Genomic DNA, 15,558 nt, shown 5'->3' on the forward strand with positions numbered 1-15,558 from the left:
TTGGGCACATGCATGCGGCATTCCAAAGAGACTCGCTTAATATAGACCAGAAAACAGCAACATCCCAAGCAGGCTCGACTCCTATATAAAAGCCAAGGAACAATCGACAAGATGACAGGGCGATGTTCCCAACAGCCAAAAGAAAAAAAAAAAAAAGAGCAATTAAAAAAACAGACAAGAATCGAGAAGTGACAATAGCCCAAACGCATCTCACCCCTTCTCATGCCCGTCGTCGTCATCGTCGTCGTCGTGATGATCACGCCCCCCCCCCCCCCACTCTCCACTGCTGTCCTCCTCGTGCTCCCGTTTTCTTCAGTGCCCAAACTCGAGATGCGGCACAATGACGGGCCCGTACTTGGTGGTGGTGTTGTACATGCCGTCCCCCTGCACCACAAAGTCGACGGCCAGGCTCAGCTTGCTCAGGCCCGAGTTGCCGCCGCCGCTGCTGCCGGTGGCGACGCTGGCCGCGTACCCGGCGCCGCCCGCGGCGGCGGCGATGGCCTCCGGGTCGTAGGCCACGATGGCGACGTAGTTGCGGCGCGCCATGAGCTTCTTGTGCTCCCGCGCCGCGCCCGACGCGTCCGTGTGGAAGATCTCCATCATGTCCTCCTTGGTGTCCGACACCTCGTGGGTCGAGCGGTGGCCGTTTTGCGGCACGTAGAGGAGCTTGTTGTTGTGCAGCATCTTGAGCAGGTAGTTGCCGCAGGGCGCGGCGACGACGGGGCTCGCGATGATCTGGTACATGGTCTTGTGGTCTTGCGGGTGGGAAGGGTCGTGCACGAGGCCGGCGCCGCAGCAATTGACATCTTTTAACAAGGCGGTTTTGTTAGCTTTTTTTTTTCCTATTTTTGTTTTCTTTTTTTTTTTTCCTTTGGGGGGGGGGGGGGGGGGGGGAACAAGATGGATGCCAAAAAAAGGGAAAAAAAAACGGGAAAAAAGAAAAAAAAGGGAAAAAAAAAGGAAAAAAAAGGAAAAAAAAGGAAAAAAAAAAAAAAAGACCAACCGCCGGACAAAAAGGTCATACGGATGCCCTTCTGCTGCGCGATCCCCTGCAGGGTGCGGATCAGATAGGTCCGCTCCAGGTCCTTGGTCTCGTGGGTCCAGAGGTCCTTGAGCTCCTCGACGATGTCAATGTCGCCAAACTGATTGAGCACGTTGCCCATGAGGCCCGACTTGCCCACGGCCTTCTTCACCTCCTTGAAGCCGTGCTGCACCACCTCCTTGCCGCCCACCACGCCCGCCACGCTGCTGGCCACCTTGCCGACGAGGTTGTAGGTCGTGTTGACGGCCTTCTTGCCCGTGGCCAAGGTGGACGCCAGCGTCTCGACCGTCTCGAGCCGCGGGTAGATGACGGGCACCGAGATCATCCAGATGCAGTGCTGCACGCTGGGCGGGAGCGTCGCCACCTTGGGGAAGATGCCCTGGTACGTCGGCCCGGCCATGACGCGCGTCTGGGTGCGCTCGGAGCGGCCGTCCGGGCCGACCACCACGACGGCGGGGCCCAGGAACTTGACAAAGTGCCACCCGGAGCCCGTGATGGTGAAGAGGTCCATGTCGGAGCTGACGTTGCGCAGCATCTCGACGGTCGTGTGGTGCTGGAAGAGGAGGTACATGTCGATGGCGATGCGGCCGATGCCCTTGAAGATGGCCGAGGATTGCATGTAGTCGGGGTAGGAGCCGAAGCCGTCAAAGCTTAAAAAAAGGGGGCAAAGGCGCGTTAGAGGCGAGCCGGGCTCCAGGAAGCAAGCAGGGACGAGGGCGGGCGCAGCAAGGAAACGCTTACATGTCATGATCGTTGATCTGCAGCACGTGGGGGATCTGGGCAAACGCCTCGCGCATAAAGGGCTGGTCAAAGTGGCTCGTGTAGTAGTGGAAGTAGGCGTGCGCCACCTCTTCCTGGTGCCTCGCCGTCCAGGGCGCGTTCTTGCGGTTCTCGCGGCCCTGCATGGCCAGCCACTGCTTGAGCAGCGGCACCTCCTTCCACAGGCGATCGGCGTAGATCTGGGCTCCCAGGCCGAGCTGGACGTGGAAGCCGCCGCACTCGACGTTCTTTTGCAGTATGTCCTTCCACATGAACCCGACGCCGCCCAGCTTGGCGCGCTCGTTCTGGTTGGTCGACGGCGCGAAGTCGTTGCCCGAGTGCGCGATCATGCGCCAGCCCGTCTCGTGGCGGCCGGCGACGACGAACTCGTAGCGCGTGCAGCCCAGGTGCGACGTGACGGCGTAGGTCCAGCGCTCGGTGCCGTGCTCCGACATGGCCAGGTCCATCTCGTACTTGTAAAAGACCCAGCGCTGGTGCTGGTGGATGGCCTGGGGCGCGAGCTGGCGCGGGTTGGGCGAGAGGTCGACGCTGAGGTGCACGTGGATGGTGGGCGGGATGGGCGCGTCCGTGACGAGCAGGATGCTGCCGTACCAGACGCCCTTCTCGATGTCCATGTTGACGTAGCGCAGGTAGGGGCCAAAGTAGACGCCGTTGGTGGGCATGATCTTGTACATGTCGACGCCCGAGCTGGGCGGCGGGCCCGTGAAGCCGGCGGCCGTCGGCGCCACCGAGGCCGCGCTCATGATGCTCTCGGCGTAGCCCAGGTGGCCCTGGCCGAACAGGGGCGAGGCGAGGCCGGCCTTGCCGGCGCCCAGGAGCGGCGACGCGAGCGGGTTGCCGTAGGTGGACGGCGCCGTCGGCGACAGGGGCGTCGGGTCGTGGTTCAGCGGCGTCGGGCCCTTGGGGAACTCCCACTGCGTCGCCTGGGTCGCCAGGTGGATGTAGTAGTACTGGCCCGAGTTTTGGTCGAGGTGCGCGATCCACCCCTCGGGCAGAGGCGGCGGCGACTGGGCGGCGGCGAGGAGCGACGGCGTGTGCGTCAGCGCCGGCTGGCCGCCGTTCTGCACCGCCGCCGCGGGCTTGGCTTCGTTGGCGAAGGCGGGTGGCCGGCGTTGTGCGCCGGGATGGCTGCCGTCGAGGATGCGGCAAGGTTCTGCTTCTGCGCCGCGGCGGAGCTGGAGGGCTGGGCGGCGGCGGCGGGGACGGCAGCGGCGGCCGTGGCAGCGGCGGCAGCCGTGGCAGCAACGGCGGCCGTAGCAGCAGCGGTAGCCGTGGCCGTGGCCGTGGCCGTAGCGGCGGCGGCCGGGCCGGGGCCGGGCCGGCTGAGCGCTTGCGTTGGCGAGCGCCGGGTGCACGGCGGCGGGGACGGCGACGGGTGCCGCGTCCGCCTGAGCGGGCCGCTGCTTCTCGTTGGGATACCCCGACGGCGCGCCGGGGTTGACGGTGGTGTAGGCAGGCGGAGGCGTCGACGTCTGCAGGCGTTGGAACTCCTGCTCGAGCTGGCTGACCTGCAGGGCGGCGTTGGCGGGCATCTGCGTGGTCGGGTTGGGATTCGTCGGCAGGTTGAAGACCTGTCCCGGTTGCGCCGGGAGCTGCTGAGCTTGCTGCGGGTGCGGCTGCGGGTGCGGCTGCGGGTGCGGCTGCGGTTGCGCCTGCGGTTGCGGCTGGGGCTGGGGTTGCGGCGTCGGGGTCGACACGACGTTGTCGCCCTGGTAGATGGTGGGCGGGCCGTAGGGCTGTTGGCCGGGGGCCTCGGTAGGGGTCCAAGGACGCTGGGGTTGAGGCTGGGCCTGGGCCTGGGGCTGAGGCTGGGCCTGGGCCTGGGGCTGAGGCTGGGCCTGGGGCCGGGGCTGGGGCTGGACGAGATGGGCCTGGTGAGCGTACTGGTTCATGCGCGCTTCGGCGGCGGCGCTGATCCCGTTCAGGTGGTTGAGGGTCGCGGCGCCCGAGATGCCGGCGGCGGCATAGCGGGCCGCGATGTCGCCGCCGGGGAGGGTACCCGGCTCGGCGACGGGGGTCTCGGGCGGCGGGGGCGAGCCGCGGCTGGCACGCGTGGTGGAGTTGGAGGCGGTGGAGGAGAAGCGATTGATGGAGCTGCCGGGCGGCGGGTAGTAGGGCTTGTGCTGGTACGCGTTGGAGATCTTGGCGGCCGGCTGGCTCGACGGCTGGCTGGGCTTGGGGGCGCCGGCGGCCGGGTTCCTCAGGGGCTTGGCAAAGAGCTCATCGCCGTTGTCGTCGTCCAGGGGGCTGGCCGCGAGGGGCTTGGGCCCGGTTCCGCGACGCTCGGCGAGGCTTGCAGGCGACGACGACGACGTCGTCGTCGGCTTGCCGGCCGACGGCGGACGGGCCAAGGACGCGGGGGGCGGGCTGTACACCCGGCCGGCGGGCGACGAGGTGCGGCCGGGCCCATCGTCGGGGTACGGGAGGTGGGCGGGCTTGGCCTGAGGCTTGGGCTTGGGCTCGTCGTCGGGATAGGGCAGCGGCGACGTCGACGACCTGGCCGGGGTCGGGGCGGCGAAGGGGAAGGACGGCAGGGGAGGCAGGGACGCGATGGAGGGTTTGGAGGCCGCGGCGCTGGAGGATGACGAGGAAGAGGCGGGAGGGGCGGGATAGCGCGGTCCCTTGTTGCCGGAGCTGGACGTCTTGTCGGCGTTGGCCGGGCTTTGGGGCTTGAATATCCTCAGGGGCTCGACGGTCGGGCTGTCGCATTCTTCTTCGTTGGGCCGGGGACGGCTCAGAAAGAGCTCGGCGTCCGGCACGTCGCGCGACCGGGTGACCATGGCGACGGAGAAAAGGGGGAGTCGCTGTGAGAACGTTGTGGTGCTGGTGGAAGGCGGGACAAGCTTGGTTCACGGCGACGCCGTCGAGGCTGATACTGTTCGTCCTGTGTCTTTGTCGTCTCGTAGATTCGAACCGAACGTGGACTCCCGCAACCCCCCGAGATGAGGTTGATGATTCCAGCTGCGGGCGGAGCGGGGCACGCTTGGAGGGGCAGCGGGAGGGGCCCGGGGGCGCAGCAGCCGCTGACAGGGGGGGGTTGATGCGATGATGTGTGAGAGGGAGGGAGGGAAGAGGTTGTTGATCTGAGGAGGTGAGGTACAAGGAGAACAAAACAAGACCAACCAAAAAAAAAAAAAAAATCCAAAAACAAAAAACCTGCAAGATTGAAACGCAGCAGCTGGGGTGAAACTCGGGCCTCGAACAAGAGCGTGAAAGTGGCTCACGCGAGAATCGAGCAGAGATCCAGCTTCATGTCATCGAAGACGGGAGGGTCAAGCCAATATGCGGCCGGATACGCAGGCCGCCCACGCGCCCGCTGAGCCCTGTCCGCTTCGGCCCCTTGCCCCTTTGGGTCCGAACAGGGAGCCAGGGGCAGCGAGCGCAGCGAGTGGAGGACGGCGGGGGAGGGGGGGAAAACGACGTTGGGCATTGGTGGCGCCGTCGTCCTTTTCGTGATTGGGGCCCGCAGCTGGGCGCTTAACGGGCTTGGTTTCTCCTTGCTTCTCCCCTCTCCCCTCTCTCCCCTCCCAGGCCTGCAGAGGGGAGTGAGCCTGGTGAGCCAGCACGCCAGTCAACCACTGCAAACCGCTGCAACCAAACCCTCGCACCGCCCGCCATTCGTAGAGCTTGGTCGGCACATTTTGGACGCGCCCTCATGGCGCTTGCCTCCCGCTTGGACGCCGGCATGGATCCCGGAATCGGTTAGCCGTCGCGATGGAAAGCATACGCAGTACGAATGACTTTCCGGCCTTGCTGACGGCGTCGTCATGGGCTGCATGTGCATATGAGACACGCAGAGAGAGATTGAGAGAGAGATGGCGCGGGGAGGGTGCGGTGCGGTGCGCTGTACGTACCAACGAACGTTAACTATTATACTACACAGTCGAATGACCGACTCCCCTCTCCCACCGGCACCCTTCCCATGCGCGCAGCCCATGTGCAAAGGGGGATCCAGGTGTGGCGGAATGGATTCGGATCGGATGCGCGGGTGTATCCGTCTGTGGTTGGTTCTTTTGGGCGCCCCCTGTGCAAGTGCCGACAAACAACCTTCATCCAAAAGCGCAGACGGGGCGAGAAACGACGGAAGAGGCTCCGAAATACCCTTGTCGAGGTGCTTGTTTTCTGATTTCTCTCTGAATGTCGAGCTTGCCATGGCGACCGAATCTATAATATGTATCCCATGACTCTTGGTGCCATCTCGTTTCGGCGGTGCATGGTGGCCGTTGTTCCCCAGACCATCCCTCCTCCCCCCCCGGCCGGCCCCCCTTGGGCGTCTGACGTCTGACCAAGAGACGACGATATATTAGATTGTGAAGAGATGCAACCCTGCTGTTGTGCCACCGCACTCCACGTCCTCTGGTTTCCCCCACCGCGCGAAACGGTAGCCCTACGGCGAACAACAGACCTTGTCAAACCGCTCATCGGTGAGGGGCCGCTCGCCGCCATCCCTTGCGACTGCAAAGAATCGGGGAATGGCGAAAGCGAAGGGAGGGAGGGGGCAGCAGGGTGGCCAATCATCATGGTTCATTCGATCCAGCCTTGAATCAGACCAGTCCATGGCTTTCTTGGTGTAGGTGGCGACCATCTCGGTGATCAGGGTTTTTTTTTTTTTTTTTTTTTTTTTTTTTTTTTTTTTTGAGAGAGAGAGAGAGAGAGAGAGAGAGAGGGAGAGAGGAGAAGGGGGGAAAGAAGGGAGAGAAGAAGAACAAGAAGAATCCCCGTCCAAGAAGCCGCCTCGCAAAACGTCGGCAGCATCAAAACTCCATGGCGTGCCCGACGCCTTCCTCGCGCGTCTTCCTAGCCACCTCGTTCCTTTCCCTCTCCTCGGCCTCCTCCTTCATCCTCGCCTCGACCTCGTCGCGCACGGGCTCCAGGTTGGGCGGGATGATGGTGCTCTGCACGCTGGGCGCGTGCTGGACAAACCTCAGCTGCTCGTGCACGTGGGCGACGATCTCGCGGAGGCGCTTCTCCGAGTTGCGGTTGTGGCGGGGCTCGTGCATGCTCTGCTCGAGCGAGGGGAACAGCGTGTCGTGGATAAAGTGGGCGCGCCAGGGGGCGTGCTCGGGGATGGTCTCGGGGATGCGGTCGTCGGCGCCGATGGCGATGGACGTCTCGTAGGCCCAGGCGCGCGCGACGTTGCGGGGCGTGTACCCGCCGCCGCCAAAGATGATCATGGGCAGGCCCAGGCTCTTGCAGTACTTGACGCAGGCGCCGTGGCCCTGGACGCGCAGGTTGAAGCGGCCCAGGCGGTCGCCGGCGAGCGAGTCGGCGCCGCACTGCAGGGCGATGGCGCTGGGGCGGTACCGCTCGTTGATGGGGCCGATGATGTTTTTGAAGAGCGTCTCGTACTGCTCGTCGGTGATGCCGTCCTGCAGGGGCACGTTGATGGCGTGGTGCGCGCCCGGGTTGTGCTCGTTCTTGGGGCCGTTGTCCTCGAGGGCGCCCGTGCCGGGGAAGAACTGCTCGGGCTGGTACTTGTGGAACGAGACGGTCATGACGCGGTCCGTCGAGAAGAAGGCCTCCTCGACGCCGTCGCCGTGGTGCACGTCAATGTCGATGTAGAGGACGCGCGGGTAGATGCGCAGGAGCTCCAGGATGGCCAGCACAATGTCGTTGATGTAGCAGAAGCCCGACGCCTCGTAGCGCTTGGCGTGGTGAAGGCCGCCGCCCCAGGCGATGGCGATGTCGGACTGGTGGGCGACGATCTTGCGCGCCGCGTCGAGCGAGCAGCCGGCCGACATGGAGCAGTAGTTGTAGAGGCCGTGGAAGAGGGGGCAGTCGCTGCCGCCCAGGTTGTACTTGACCTCCTTGTCCGGGTTGTCAATGTCGCGCGGCTGGTCCTCGGGCTCGGCGGCGATGAGGTAGTCGAGGTAGTCGCTCGAGTGGAACGCGTTGAGCTCCTCGTACGTCGCCTCGCGCGTCAGGTAGTTGTCCATGGCGAACGGCATGCCGTAGGCCGTGACGAGGCTCTTGGTCAGCGTCAGCCGCCACGGCTTCATGGGGTGCGTCTGGCCAAAGTGGTGCTTCTCCATCTCGGGCGTGGCGTGGTACGACACGGTGTAGCCCTTGGGCCGCACCATGCCGTACTCCTGCGCCGCCCTCTTCATCTTGCTAAAGTACTCGGCGTTCTCATGGTCGTCGGCGGGGCCGAGGGGTATGGTGTACTCCTCGACGATGGGGTCGTTGACGTGTATGTCATGAGGCAGATAGTTGGGCCGTGGCGGCCTGTAACGGTAGGCGTTGGCATCCATGGGGGCCGCTGGCGTCGGCTCCGAGAGCCAGGCGACCGAGGGGTGAGAGCTCTCTTTTTTTTTCGTCGTTGTTGTTGTTGTTGTTACGATGCGAGCCAGAGGCCGCGATCAGAGCTCCACGGGAAATTTCAAGAAAAGGCAACTCCGGGATGGACACGAGAGTGAGCGAGCGAGGCTTGGGTCGATGCGATGCGATGCGATGTGCTTGACCCGTTGGGGTACGTGGTGGCGGATCTTCAACAGACTCGATACAACGCTCTCACAGCTCCCTCAGAGGTTGCTCGGTTCGCCAAAGAAAAGAAAAAACACATTCACTTGTGATGGGCTTGTTCGTGTAGGCAAGGGTGGTGGTGGTAGCAGCAGCAGCAGCAGCAGCAGTAGTGGTAGTAGCAGCAGCAATAGTAGTGGTATCTTGGATGTTCTTGGATGTTGTCGCCGGCCTTGAAGAGTCTTGTTGTGAAGCGATGGGTTGATGAGATGAGAAATGCATGTCGAGGTACAAAGTTCAAGTTCCACTCTCCGTCTCGGTCTGCGCCGGGCGGATCCACCCATCTGCGGCCTGCGTAGAGCCAAGCCGCTAAGCCTGTTTGGGCTGGCCAAGTCACCTTGTGCCCCACCCGACGGGCCCTGATCGAATCCCGGTGGACCCGGCCCCACCCTGCGCAACGGGCCTGGCGGGCCTTCAGGCTGGGAGGCGGCTTAGTCATCCCCGAGGCCGGCAATTTCTTGTAGGAACCATCCGATCGGGCCACTCAGCGTCCTTCTTCCTGACATCGCCAACAGAAAAACAATCCCACCCCCCCAGAGCTGCAGAGCGCTGCCCGGTTTGCCTCTGGCATTTGATCAAACCAGCGTCGCACGCCAAATCCAGAATCTCTTCCAAAACTGCACGCTACGCTATCCAGACCCGACATCGTTTTTGGGGGGGTAGCCTTGGATCGGAGCACGTTGCGGCTCTCCACACGCAGCCTGACCTGACCTGACTTGACCTGACCTGACCTCGCCTCGGCAACCCAGCTCCCCGTCACGTCACGCAAGGCAAGGCAGCGCAACGCAACCTGGAACGCGACGTTTCCATCTGGTCCACCATACCCACGATCTTGGGTCTCAGGGGGGGGTTTGGAGGATCCGGAATTTTCCTTTTCTTCTTTGGGGCGGTCTTGTTGCTCTCATTCTCACCCTGATTTTCTTTCACTCTCCATCATTGCGTCTCTCTCGAGGTGAGCCAGTGGCATTTCTCTTGTGAAACCACGTCGCCGCTCGGTAGTTCAGTTTCCGCTGGGTGCTTTCTCGGACGGGCACGCGACGGCTTCTTACCGAGCTCGCTGCTGCTGCTGCTGCTGCTGCTGCTGCTGCTGCTGTTGCCCTCCCCCCAAGGGAACAAAGGTTGCAAGTCCTTCCGCAAAGCCCGGACCAGGGCCGCGTCTCTTCTCATTCACGGAGGGCTTCGTTCATTCATCATCGTCTGCCGGAGGGTCCGAGGGTTATCGATGCCGGGTGGTCGGTTAACAAGATGCCCAGAGACGACCTTACCATTGACTTCGTCAGGAAGATGCCGCCCGTCGAGACCCTCGACCCGGCCCTGATCCTGGACGAATGGATCAACCGGACGCAGAACCTGCCCGAAGAGCTCCGCTTCATGCAGGACGAGATCGCCGACAAGGACCGCCAGTATGACAAGCTGATCCGCGAGATCGAAGACCGCGACATGCGGATCCAGAAATGGATCAAGGCCCACGGCAGCCATCATCCCAACCCCAAGGAGGAAGAGTACCGCGCCACCATCCGCAAGAACTTTGCCCAGGCCGAGCAGCTGTCCAGCGAGAAGCTCGCCCTCACCCAGAAGCTGCAGCAGATCGTCGACAAGCACATCCGCCAGCTCGACCTGCAGCTCAAGATGCTCTACGACCGCGCCGAGCCCGGCTTCACCGACCCGGACGAGCTGCCCTCGCTGCTGCGTCCGAGCCCGGCCAACGCCGCCACCAACGGCATCCTCCGCAACGGCGCGAGCCCGGCTCCCGGCGCCTCTGCCGCCCCTGCCGCCCTCAACACGGTCCCCGCCCGCGTCGCCAACGCCCAGGTCCGCGGCGCCCACGCCCAGCAGCAGCAGCAGCAGCAGCAGCAGCACGCCTCCGCCTCCGCCCCCGCCTCGCCCGCGGCCAGCATGATCATGAGCCGCCAGGCGCGCGAGAGCTCCGCCGGCCCCGTCGGGAAGCGTCTTCCGCGCTCCAACAGCGGCCTCGGCAACCTCCCGGCAACCTCGAGCGGCCTGGCCCGCCACGCGTCCCTCGGCCCCGGCACCCCCAAGGGCAGCCAGACCGCCGCCGGCCTCCAGCGCGCCGGCAGCGCGGGCCCTCGCGTCACCTCCAAGGGCTCCCTCGCCGACCGCGTGCGCAAGGGCACCCCGTCCGGCGCGGCGGGTCGTAAGAAGGGCACGCCGGCCGCCGGCGCCACCCCGCCGGAGGCGGCACCAGCAAGTCGGGCCTGTCCCGCGTCAAGCGCGCCGCGGCCAAGAACTCGCCCTCCTCCACCGCCGACAGCGAGCTCTCGGACGCGTCGTCGGTCAGCGACTCGGGCAGCGACGCGGTGGGCGCGCGCACCGGCGGCCGTGGCACGCCGGCCCACTCGCGCGCCAGCTCCAACGTCACCGGCGCGGGCGGCTCCGGGTCGTTCCACCACCGCTCGCCCTCGGGCAGCAGCGCTCTCGCCGACGGTGGCGGCGCCGGCGGCGGCCAGGACGGCCCGGGTCCGTCGGCCTCGGGAGGCCGGGCCGAAGGAGGGCTCGGCGGGCACCACCTCCGCGGCGGCCCGGCCGGAGGCGGCGGCGGTGGCGGCGGCGACGCGATGGAGATCGACGAGGACGAGGAGGCCGGGGACGACCGCAAGTACTGCTCGTGCCGCAACGTCAGCTGGGGCAACATGGTGGCGTGCGACAACGACGGGTGTCCGTACGAATGGTTCCACTGGGGCTGCGTCGGGCTCAAGAGCGAGCCCAACGGGACGTGGTACTGCCCCGATTGTAGCGAAAAGTTGAAAAAGAAGGGTGGGAGGGAAGGCTAGTCGTAGCAGTTGTAGTAGCAGTAGGAGCAGTAGTAGCAGTATCCGCGTCGCCTTGTACGTGAGTCATGCCTGCGGAAGAAAGGGAGTACGAAATCGCTACCTCGACAATTCGCATTTCGCGAACCCCAAGGGTATACTATTTTCAAGACTCTCTCTCCTGTCATGCCGTTTTTCTTGTGTCCTGGGTAACTCCCCATGTATCTACACCTTAAGCAACTTCTCTCCCCCTGCCTCAGAACCACCCTACCCTAGGTACGCTGGCATCCTCTCTGCCTACCAACATCTCTACCTACCAACACCTCGCATCAATTAACCGCAGCCTTGTTTGTCACGCTCTTGTTTTCTTGTCTTACTACGAAGTCTTATGCAAAGGTTGCCCGTGTTATCAAGGAATTGTTATACACACAGCAACACGACCATGACAAACCACGATAAAAAAAAAAGAAAAAGAAAAAGAAAAAAGAAAAACGCAACGGCAGATTCCCTCCCTTTTTGTCCCTTTGATAACACGCATCACGCCCCAATCTTTACAGCACATCCACCTCTATATCATCCTTCTCCCCTGGCTGCTGCCGCTTTTAATGCTCGAGCAGGCGCAAGCTACCCTGCACGACAACGTTCTCCAGAATGGATCCCGGAGGAATGTCGATGGTCTGGCCCTCGGTCGCCACAATGATGACGGTGCCCTTGAGGGTGACACCGCGACCAAGGTTGACGGCGCCCGTGATGGTGAGGTGGTCGAGCTCGATGATCTTGGGGATGCTGGGGATGCGCTTCTGGAAGTCCGACACCTTCTTGAAGTCGCTGCCGAGCTTGATGAGCGGGGGCTCGCCGAAGCGGTTGGGGCTCATCTGCAGCTGGCCGTGCTTGACCGTGTACAGGTCCGACTTGACGAGCATCAGGTCCGAGCACGTCTTGACGGGCAGGAAGCGGCGGCGCGGCACGTTGACGCCGTGGGCGTTGCGGAAGTGCTTGATGGCGGCGCCGACGGCCGTCTCGAGCTGCAGGATGCTGATGTCCGACTCGCCCTTCTTGTCGCCGGGGATGGTCTTGGCGTTGGGGATGATCTCCATCTCGAGCTCGTTGTTCTCAACGACGCGCTTGATGGCCTTGAGGTTCATCCAGATGTTGTTGGTGTTGAAGTACTTGAACTTCTTGATGGACTTGAACTCGTTGACGTGCTCCTTGGGCACCTGGGCAATTTCGAGGAGGCGCACGCGGCCCTCGTAGTCGATGATGGTGCCGCCCTTGACGTCGGCCTTGGTCTTGGGGGTCAGCTCCATGATGTACTCGGCGTCGCTCTCCACCATGTGCTGCAGGATGCGCAGGTCGACGACGGCGCCCAGGTTGTCGGCGTTGGACAGGAAGATGATCTCGATGCCGCGGGCCAGCAGCTTGTCAAGGATGCCCGAGTTGTACATGGACTCGAACACGTCGCCGTGGCCAGGAGGGTACCAGTCCTGGAGGGGCGAGTCGTACGACTTGGTAACGGGAAGCAGCGAGTCCTTGTAGATCCTGGGGTACCTGGACTGGTTGAAGGTGAGGATGTCCACGTTATGGCCCTCGTACTTCTTGATGATGGCGGCCGTGTCCTCGTCCGTGTTGAACGAGTTCATGAGCACGATGGGCACGTTGGAACCGTAGGTGCGGTTGAGGTGCTCGACCTGGCGGACCGACATGTCGAGGAACGACATGCCGTCGCGCACCTCGATGACCGACTTGGGGCCGACGCAACCCATCGAGGTACCCAGGCCGCCGTTGAGCTTGAGGACGGCAAGCTTGTTGAGGAAGCTGACCGCGTCGGTGTTGGGAAGCGTGTCGTAGTCGACGACCTGGCCCTCGGCAGGAGGAGCGATGCGATCCCACGAGCTGCCGCAAAGTCTCCCGTCAGCGCTCTGCAGCCGGGCGATTTTTCCGTCTCGCCGTCCGTGTATCGTCACGGGACCACTCACACTTCGTTACCCTTCGCCTTATCGTTCAGGTACCTGCGGAACAGAGCGAAGAAGTTGTCCATCTCGGTCTCGAAGAGCTGCGGATCGCTGTTAGGCTCCATGCTTCTCTGCTGTCTGGAGGGGGGGCCCATCCTGACGACTTGCCTTCTTCTGCTCCGGGTCCTTGCATGTCTCGGCAAGGTTTGTGAGGGCATTGCGCATCTGGGCGGCGGCGATGTTGGTCGAGGTGTTCTCAAAGGCCTGGTGGGAGAGGAGAGTGTTAGCCGTATGCTGCCATGCCACGCTGGTCCCCCTCGGAGGACGGGGTTCTTCGCTGAGTCTAGTCATGTTGAAAGGGAATGCTGCTTGTGGTGGTCTCGGCTTCTCGTGGACGACGCCGCCTCCTCCCCAACGCGTGGTTGAGGACCAAATAAATGGACGTGCAGCTCGGGTTGAGCGGCTCCAGAGGCATGGCAACATTGGCAGGCGTCACTTGTTGCCCTCTTTCTGCTTGAACCAGACGACACCGCAGCCGGGCCCGACCTGTGACCTGCGAGCAGTGACACCAACGGGCACTTTTCTCTCTGTCCCCGTTTCCGTGACTCAGCCCAGCAGGTGACAGGAGACCCCGTGCCGCGATCATGGAGGGCATCCACGGCGCGCAGACACGTCTAGGTGGGTGCCACGGGCACAGGCCAGGCCGTGTCCCTCTCTCTCCTCTCTTACGTCGGGTGGTCGTTGATGGGGGAGCAGGGATGGGAGTCCATTGGAACGGGCAGCGGCGTCCAGAACGCCCGGGAACCGGACGGAGACCCCGAAAGCACGACGGGATGAGAATGAGCAACCACGGGAACTCACCATGTGGGATCGTGTCTTGCCATGGTGCCTCTTGGCGAACTCGGCCTCGTCGAGGCTGCTGCCGTTGCTCGACGACTTGAGGTGGGAGGGGATGAGGGACTTGAAGGGTTGGGCCGCCATGTTGGGTGATTCTTCCCGGACTGGGCTGGGCTCTGCGGTTCCTGAGGAGGAGGGGGGTTTCGAAGGCGAGACGAAGTCGCTGAGCTGAGGTGGAAAGCAGCGGTGGTAGAGAGCCGAGCTAGACCAAGGCCAAAAGGCGAAGAGGTGAAGAAGGTCAGGTCTCGCACGGGGGTGGGTTTGGCAGGCTTGAAGAGAGAACGCAGAGTCGAGAAGGGGCAGCTGGAGTCAATAAATTAGCCGATTGACGTAATCAAGAGGGAGTTTGTTTTGAATGAAGGTGGGAATGGATCCGGCTTGGACCTGGCCCCTCCTGCCTGCGGTGGAACTTGGATCCTTGATTCGAGCTCCAGGCCGGGAATGACAGAGGGACTGCGGGGCACGTTGTTTGTTTGGAGGGGCCCGAAGGGGATGGAAATTCAGGCATTGGGCCCGCCAGGGGGGGGCGGGGCTCCCGTTTGTTCCTCTCCCCAGCCCGATCTTCACATGATGAAGAACCTCTTCTCGAAAAAAAAAAAAAACCAGGGCACTTACCAAACAAAACAAGCTGCGCTTCTTGAAGCTCTGCAAAGGGCCAAAAGGCAGGAGACCTCACAAACAGAGAAGGACGATCGAAGAGGCGGTCGACAACCCAAGAGGTTCTCAATGGAGGGATTCGGGTCGCTTTTATCGATTTCCCATCGACCACCCCCCTGGGCTCGTCTGCATCCACCACTTCACGGCATCGCCTGTTAGTGGGGCCGGTAACCCACCTCGGGCTCCCAGGTTGCCACACTCCCATTGTCGGGCCCTTCGCGGGATTCGACGCTGGCGACGGTTGCCCACCTAGGGACCCGCGTCGTGCATCGCTGGGCGCAGGACACTGGGCATCGATGAACGGGCGGAAAGCCGCTGCAACGGTTGCACTTTCACAAGCAAAAAAAACGAGCCATTTCTTGCACCGCGAGTTGCAAGTTGGGAGTTTTGTTGAGCGGCCAGTTGTGTTGCTCTCCGGTCACTCCCGGAGGCATGCATCTCCACCTAACTGGCATCGTACCGCATGGATTCTCCCGTCAGACATCCATCCCAAGGCAGTCCCTGAAGCCTGAGCCTCCCCTCCTGAGCCTCCCTTCCTGAGCTTCCCCCCCCCCCTCTACCCTACCCTTCTGCCACGGCCCAACCCCATCAACACCGTCCGTGAAGGCGAGGACCAGAAGGAGGAAAAAAATTACAAGGTACCTCTGCTTCTAACAAAAACGCCAACCAGCTTCCAGCTCCTTCCAGCTGGGCCTGGATCCTGGGATGTCCCCTGCTTGCCAAACCGACCTGGCAAGGGGTCAAGACATTTCAGCCCCGCGATGCGGGAGCTAAAAACAGGACGATAACTCGGCTGGGCTGGCGCCTATCCGTCAACACCAGATAAAACATACATCTATCGATCGGGAAGCCGCCGGGAAATTTGACACCGCCCTGTTTGGGAGAAGCTCAGCTTCGCCGCGTTTGCCAGCCCCCGGGAGCCTCTGCGCGTTGACGACTTGAT

The 15,558-nt window shown here is 62.9% G+C and overlaps 4 protein-coding genes across 4 annotated transcripts; 1 reads left to right on the plus strand and 3 right to left on the minus strand.

The window, feature by feature from the left end:
• Positions 1 to 312: 312 nt before the first annotated feature.
• Positions 313 to 4,602, minus strand: VTJ83DRAFT_567 (uncharacterized protein; the record flags this gene model as incomplete). The annotated part of the gene is made up of 3 exons (XM_071012295.1): positions 313 to 806; positions 1,004 to 1,692; positions 1,784 to 4,602. 3 exons carry the CDS (start codon positions 4,600 to 4,602, stop codon positions 313 to 315), a joined length of 4,002 nt encoding a protein of 1,333 aa, XP_070869920.1.
• A 1,974-nt stretch (positions 4,603 to 6,576) lies between these two features.
• Positions 6,577 to 8,073, minus strand: VTJ83DRAFT_568 (uncharacterized protein; the record flags this gene model as incomplete). Its single annotated transcript, XM_071012306.1, has 1 exon — positions 6,577 to 8,073. One exon carries the CDS (start codon positions 8,071 to 8,073, stop codon positions 6,577 to 6,579), a length of 1,497 nt encoding a protein of 498 aa, XP_070869921.1.
• Positions 8,074 to 9,625: 1,552 nt separating this feature from the next.
• VTJ83DRAFT_569 (uncharacterized protein) lies at positions 9,626 to 11,107 on the plus strand (the record flags this gene model as incomplete). The annotated part of the gene is made up of 1 exon (XM_071012317.1): positions 9,626 to 11,107. One exon carries the CDS (start codon positions 9,626 to 9,628, stop codon positions 11,105 to 11,107), a length of 1,482 nt encoding a protein of 493 aa, XP_070869922.1.
• Positions 11,108 to 11,711: 604 nt separating this feature from the next.
• VTJ83DRAFT_570 (uncharacterized protein) lies at positions 11,712 to 14,042 on the minus strand (the record flags this gene model as incomplete). The annotated part of the gene is made up of 4 exons (XM_071012329.1): positions 11,712 to 13,002; positions 13,086 to 13,162; positions 13,230 to 13,325; positions 13,923 to 14,042. 4 exons carry the CDS (start codon positions 14,040 to 14,042, stop codon positions 11,712 to 11,714), a joined length of 1,584 nt encoding a protein of 527 aa, XP_070869923.1.
• Positions 14,043 to 15,558: the final 1,516 nt, after the last annotated feature.

Source organism: Remersonia thermophila, chromosome 1 (genome assembly GCF_042764415.1).
Source record: "Remersonia thermophila strain ATCC 22073 chromosome 1, whole genome shotgun sequence".
NCBI lineage: Eukaryota > Fungi > Ascomycota > Sordariomycetes > Sordariales > Chaetomiaceae > Remersonia > Remersonia thermophila.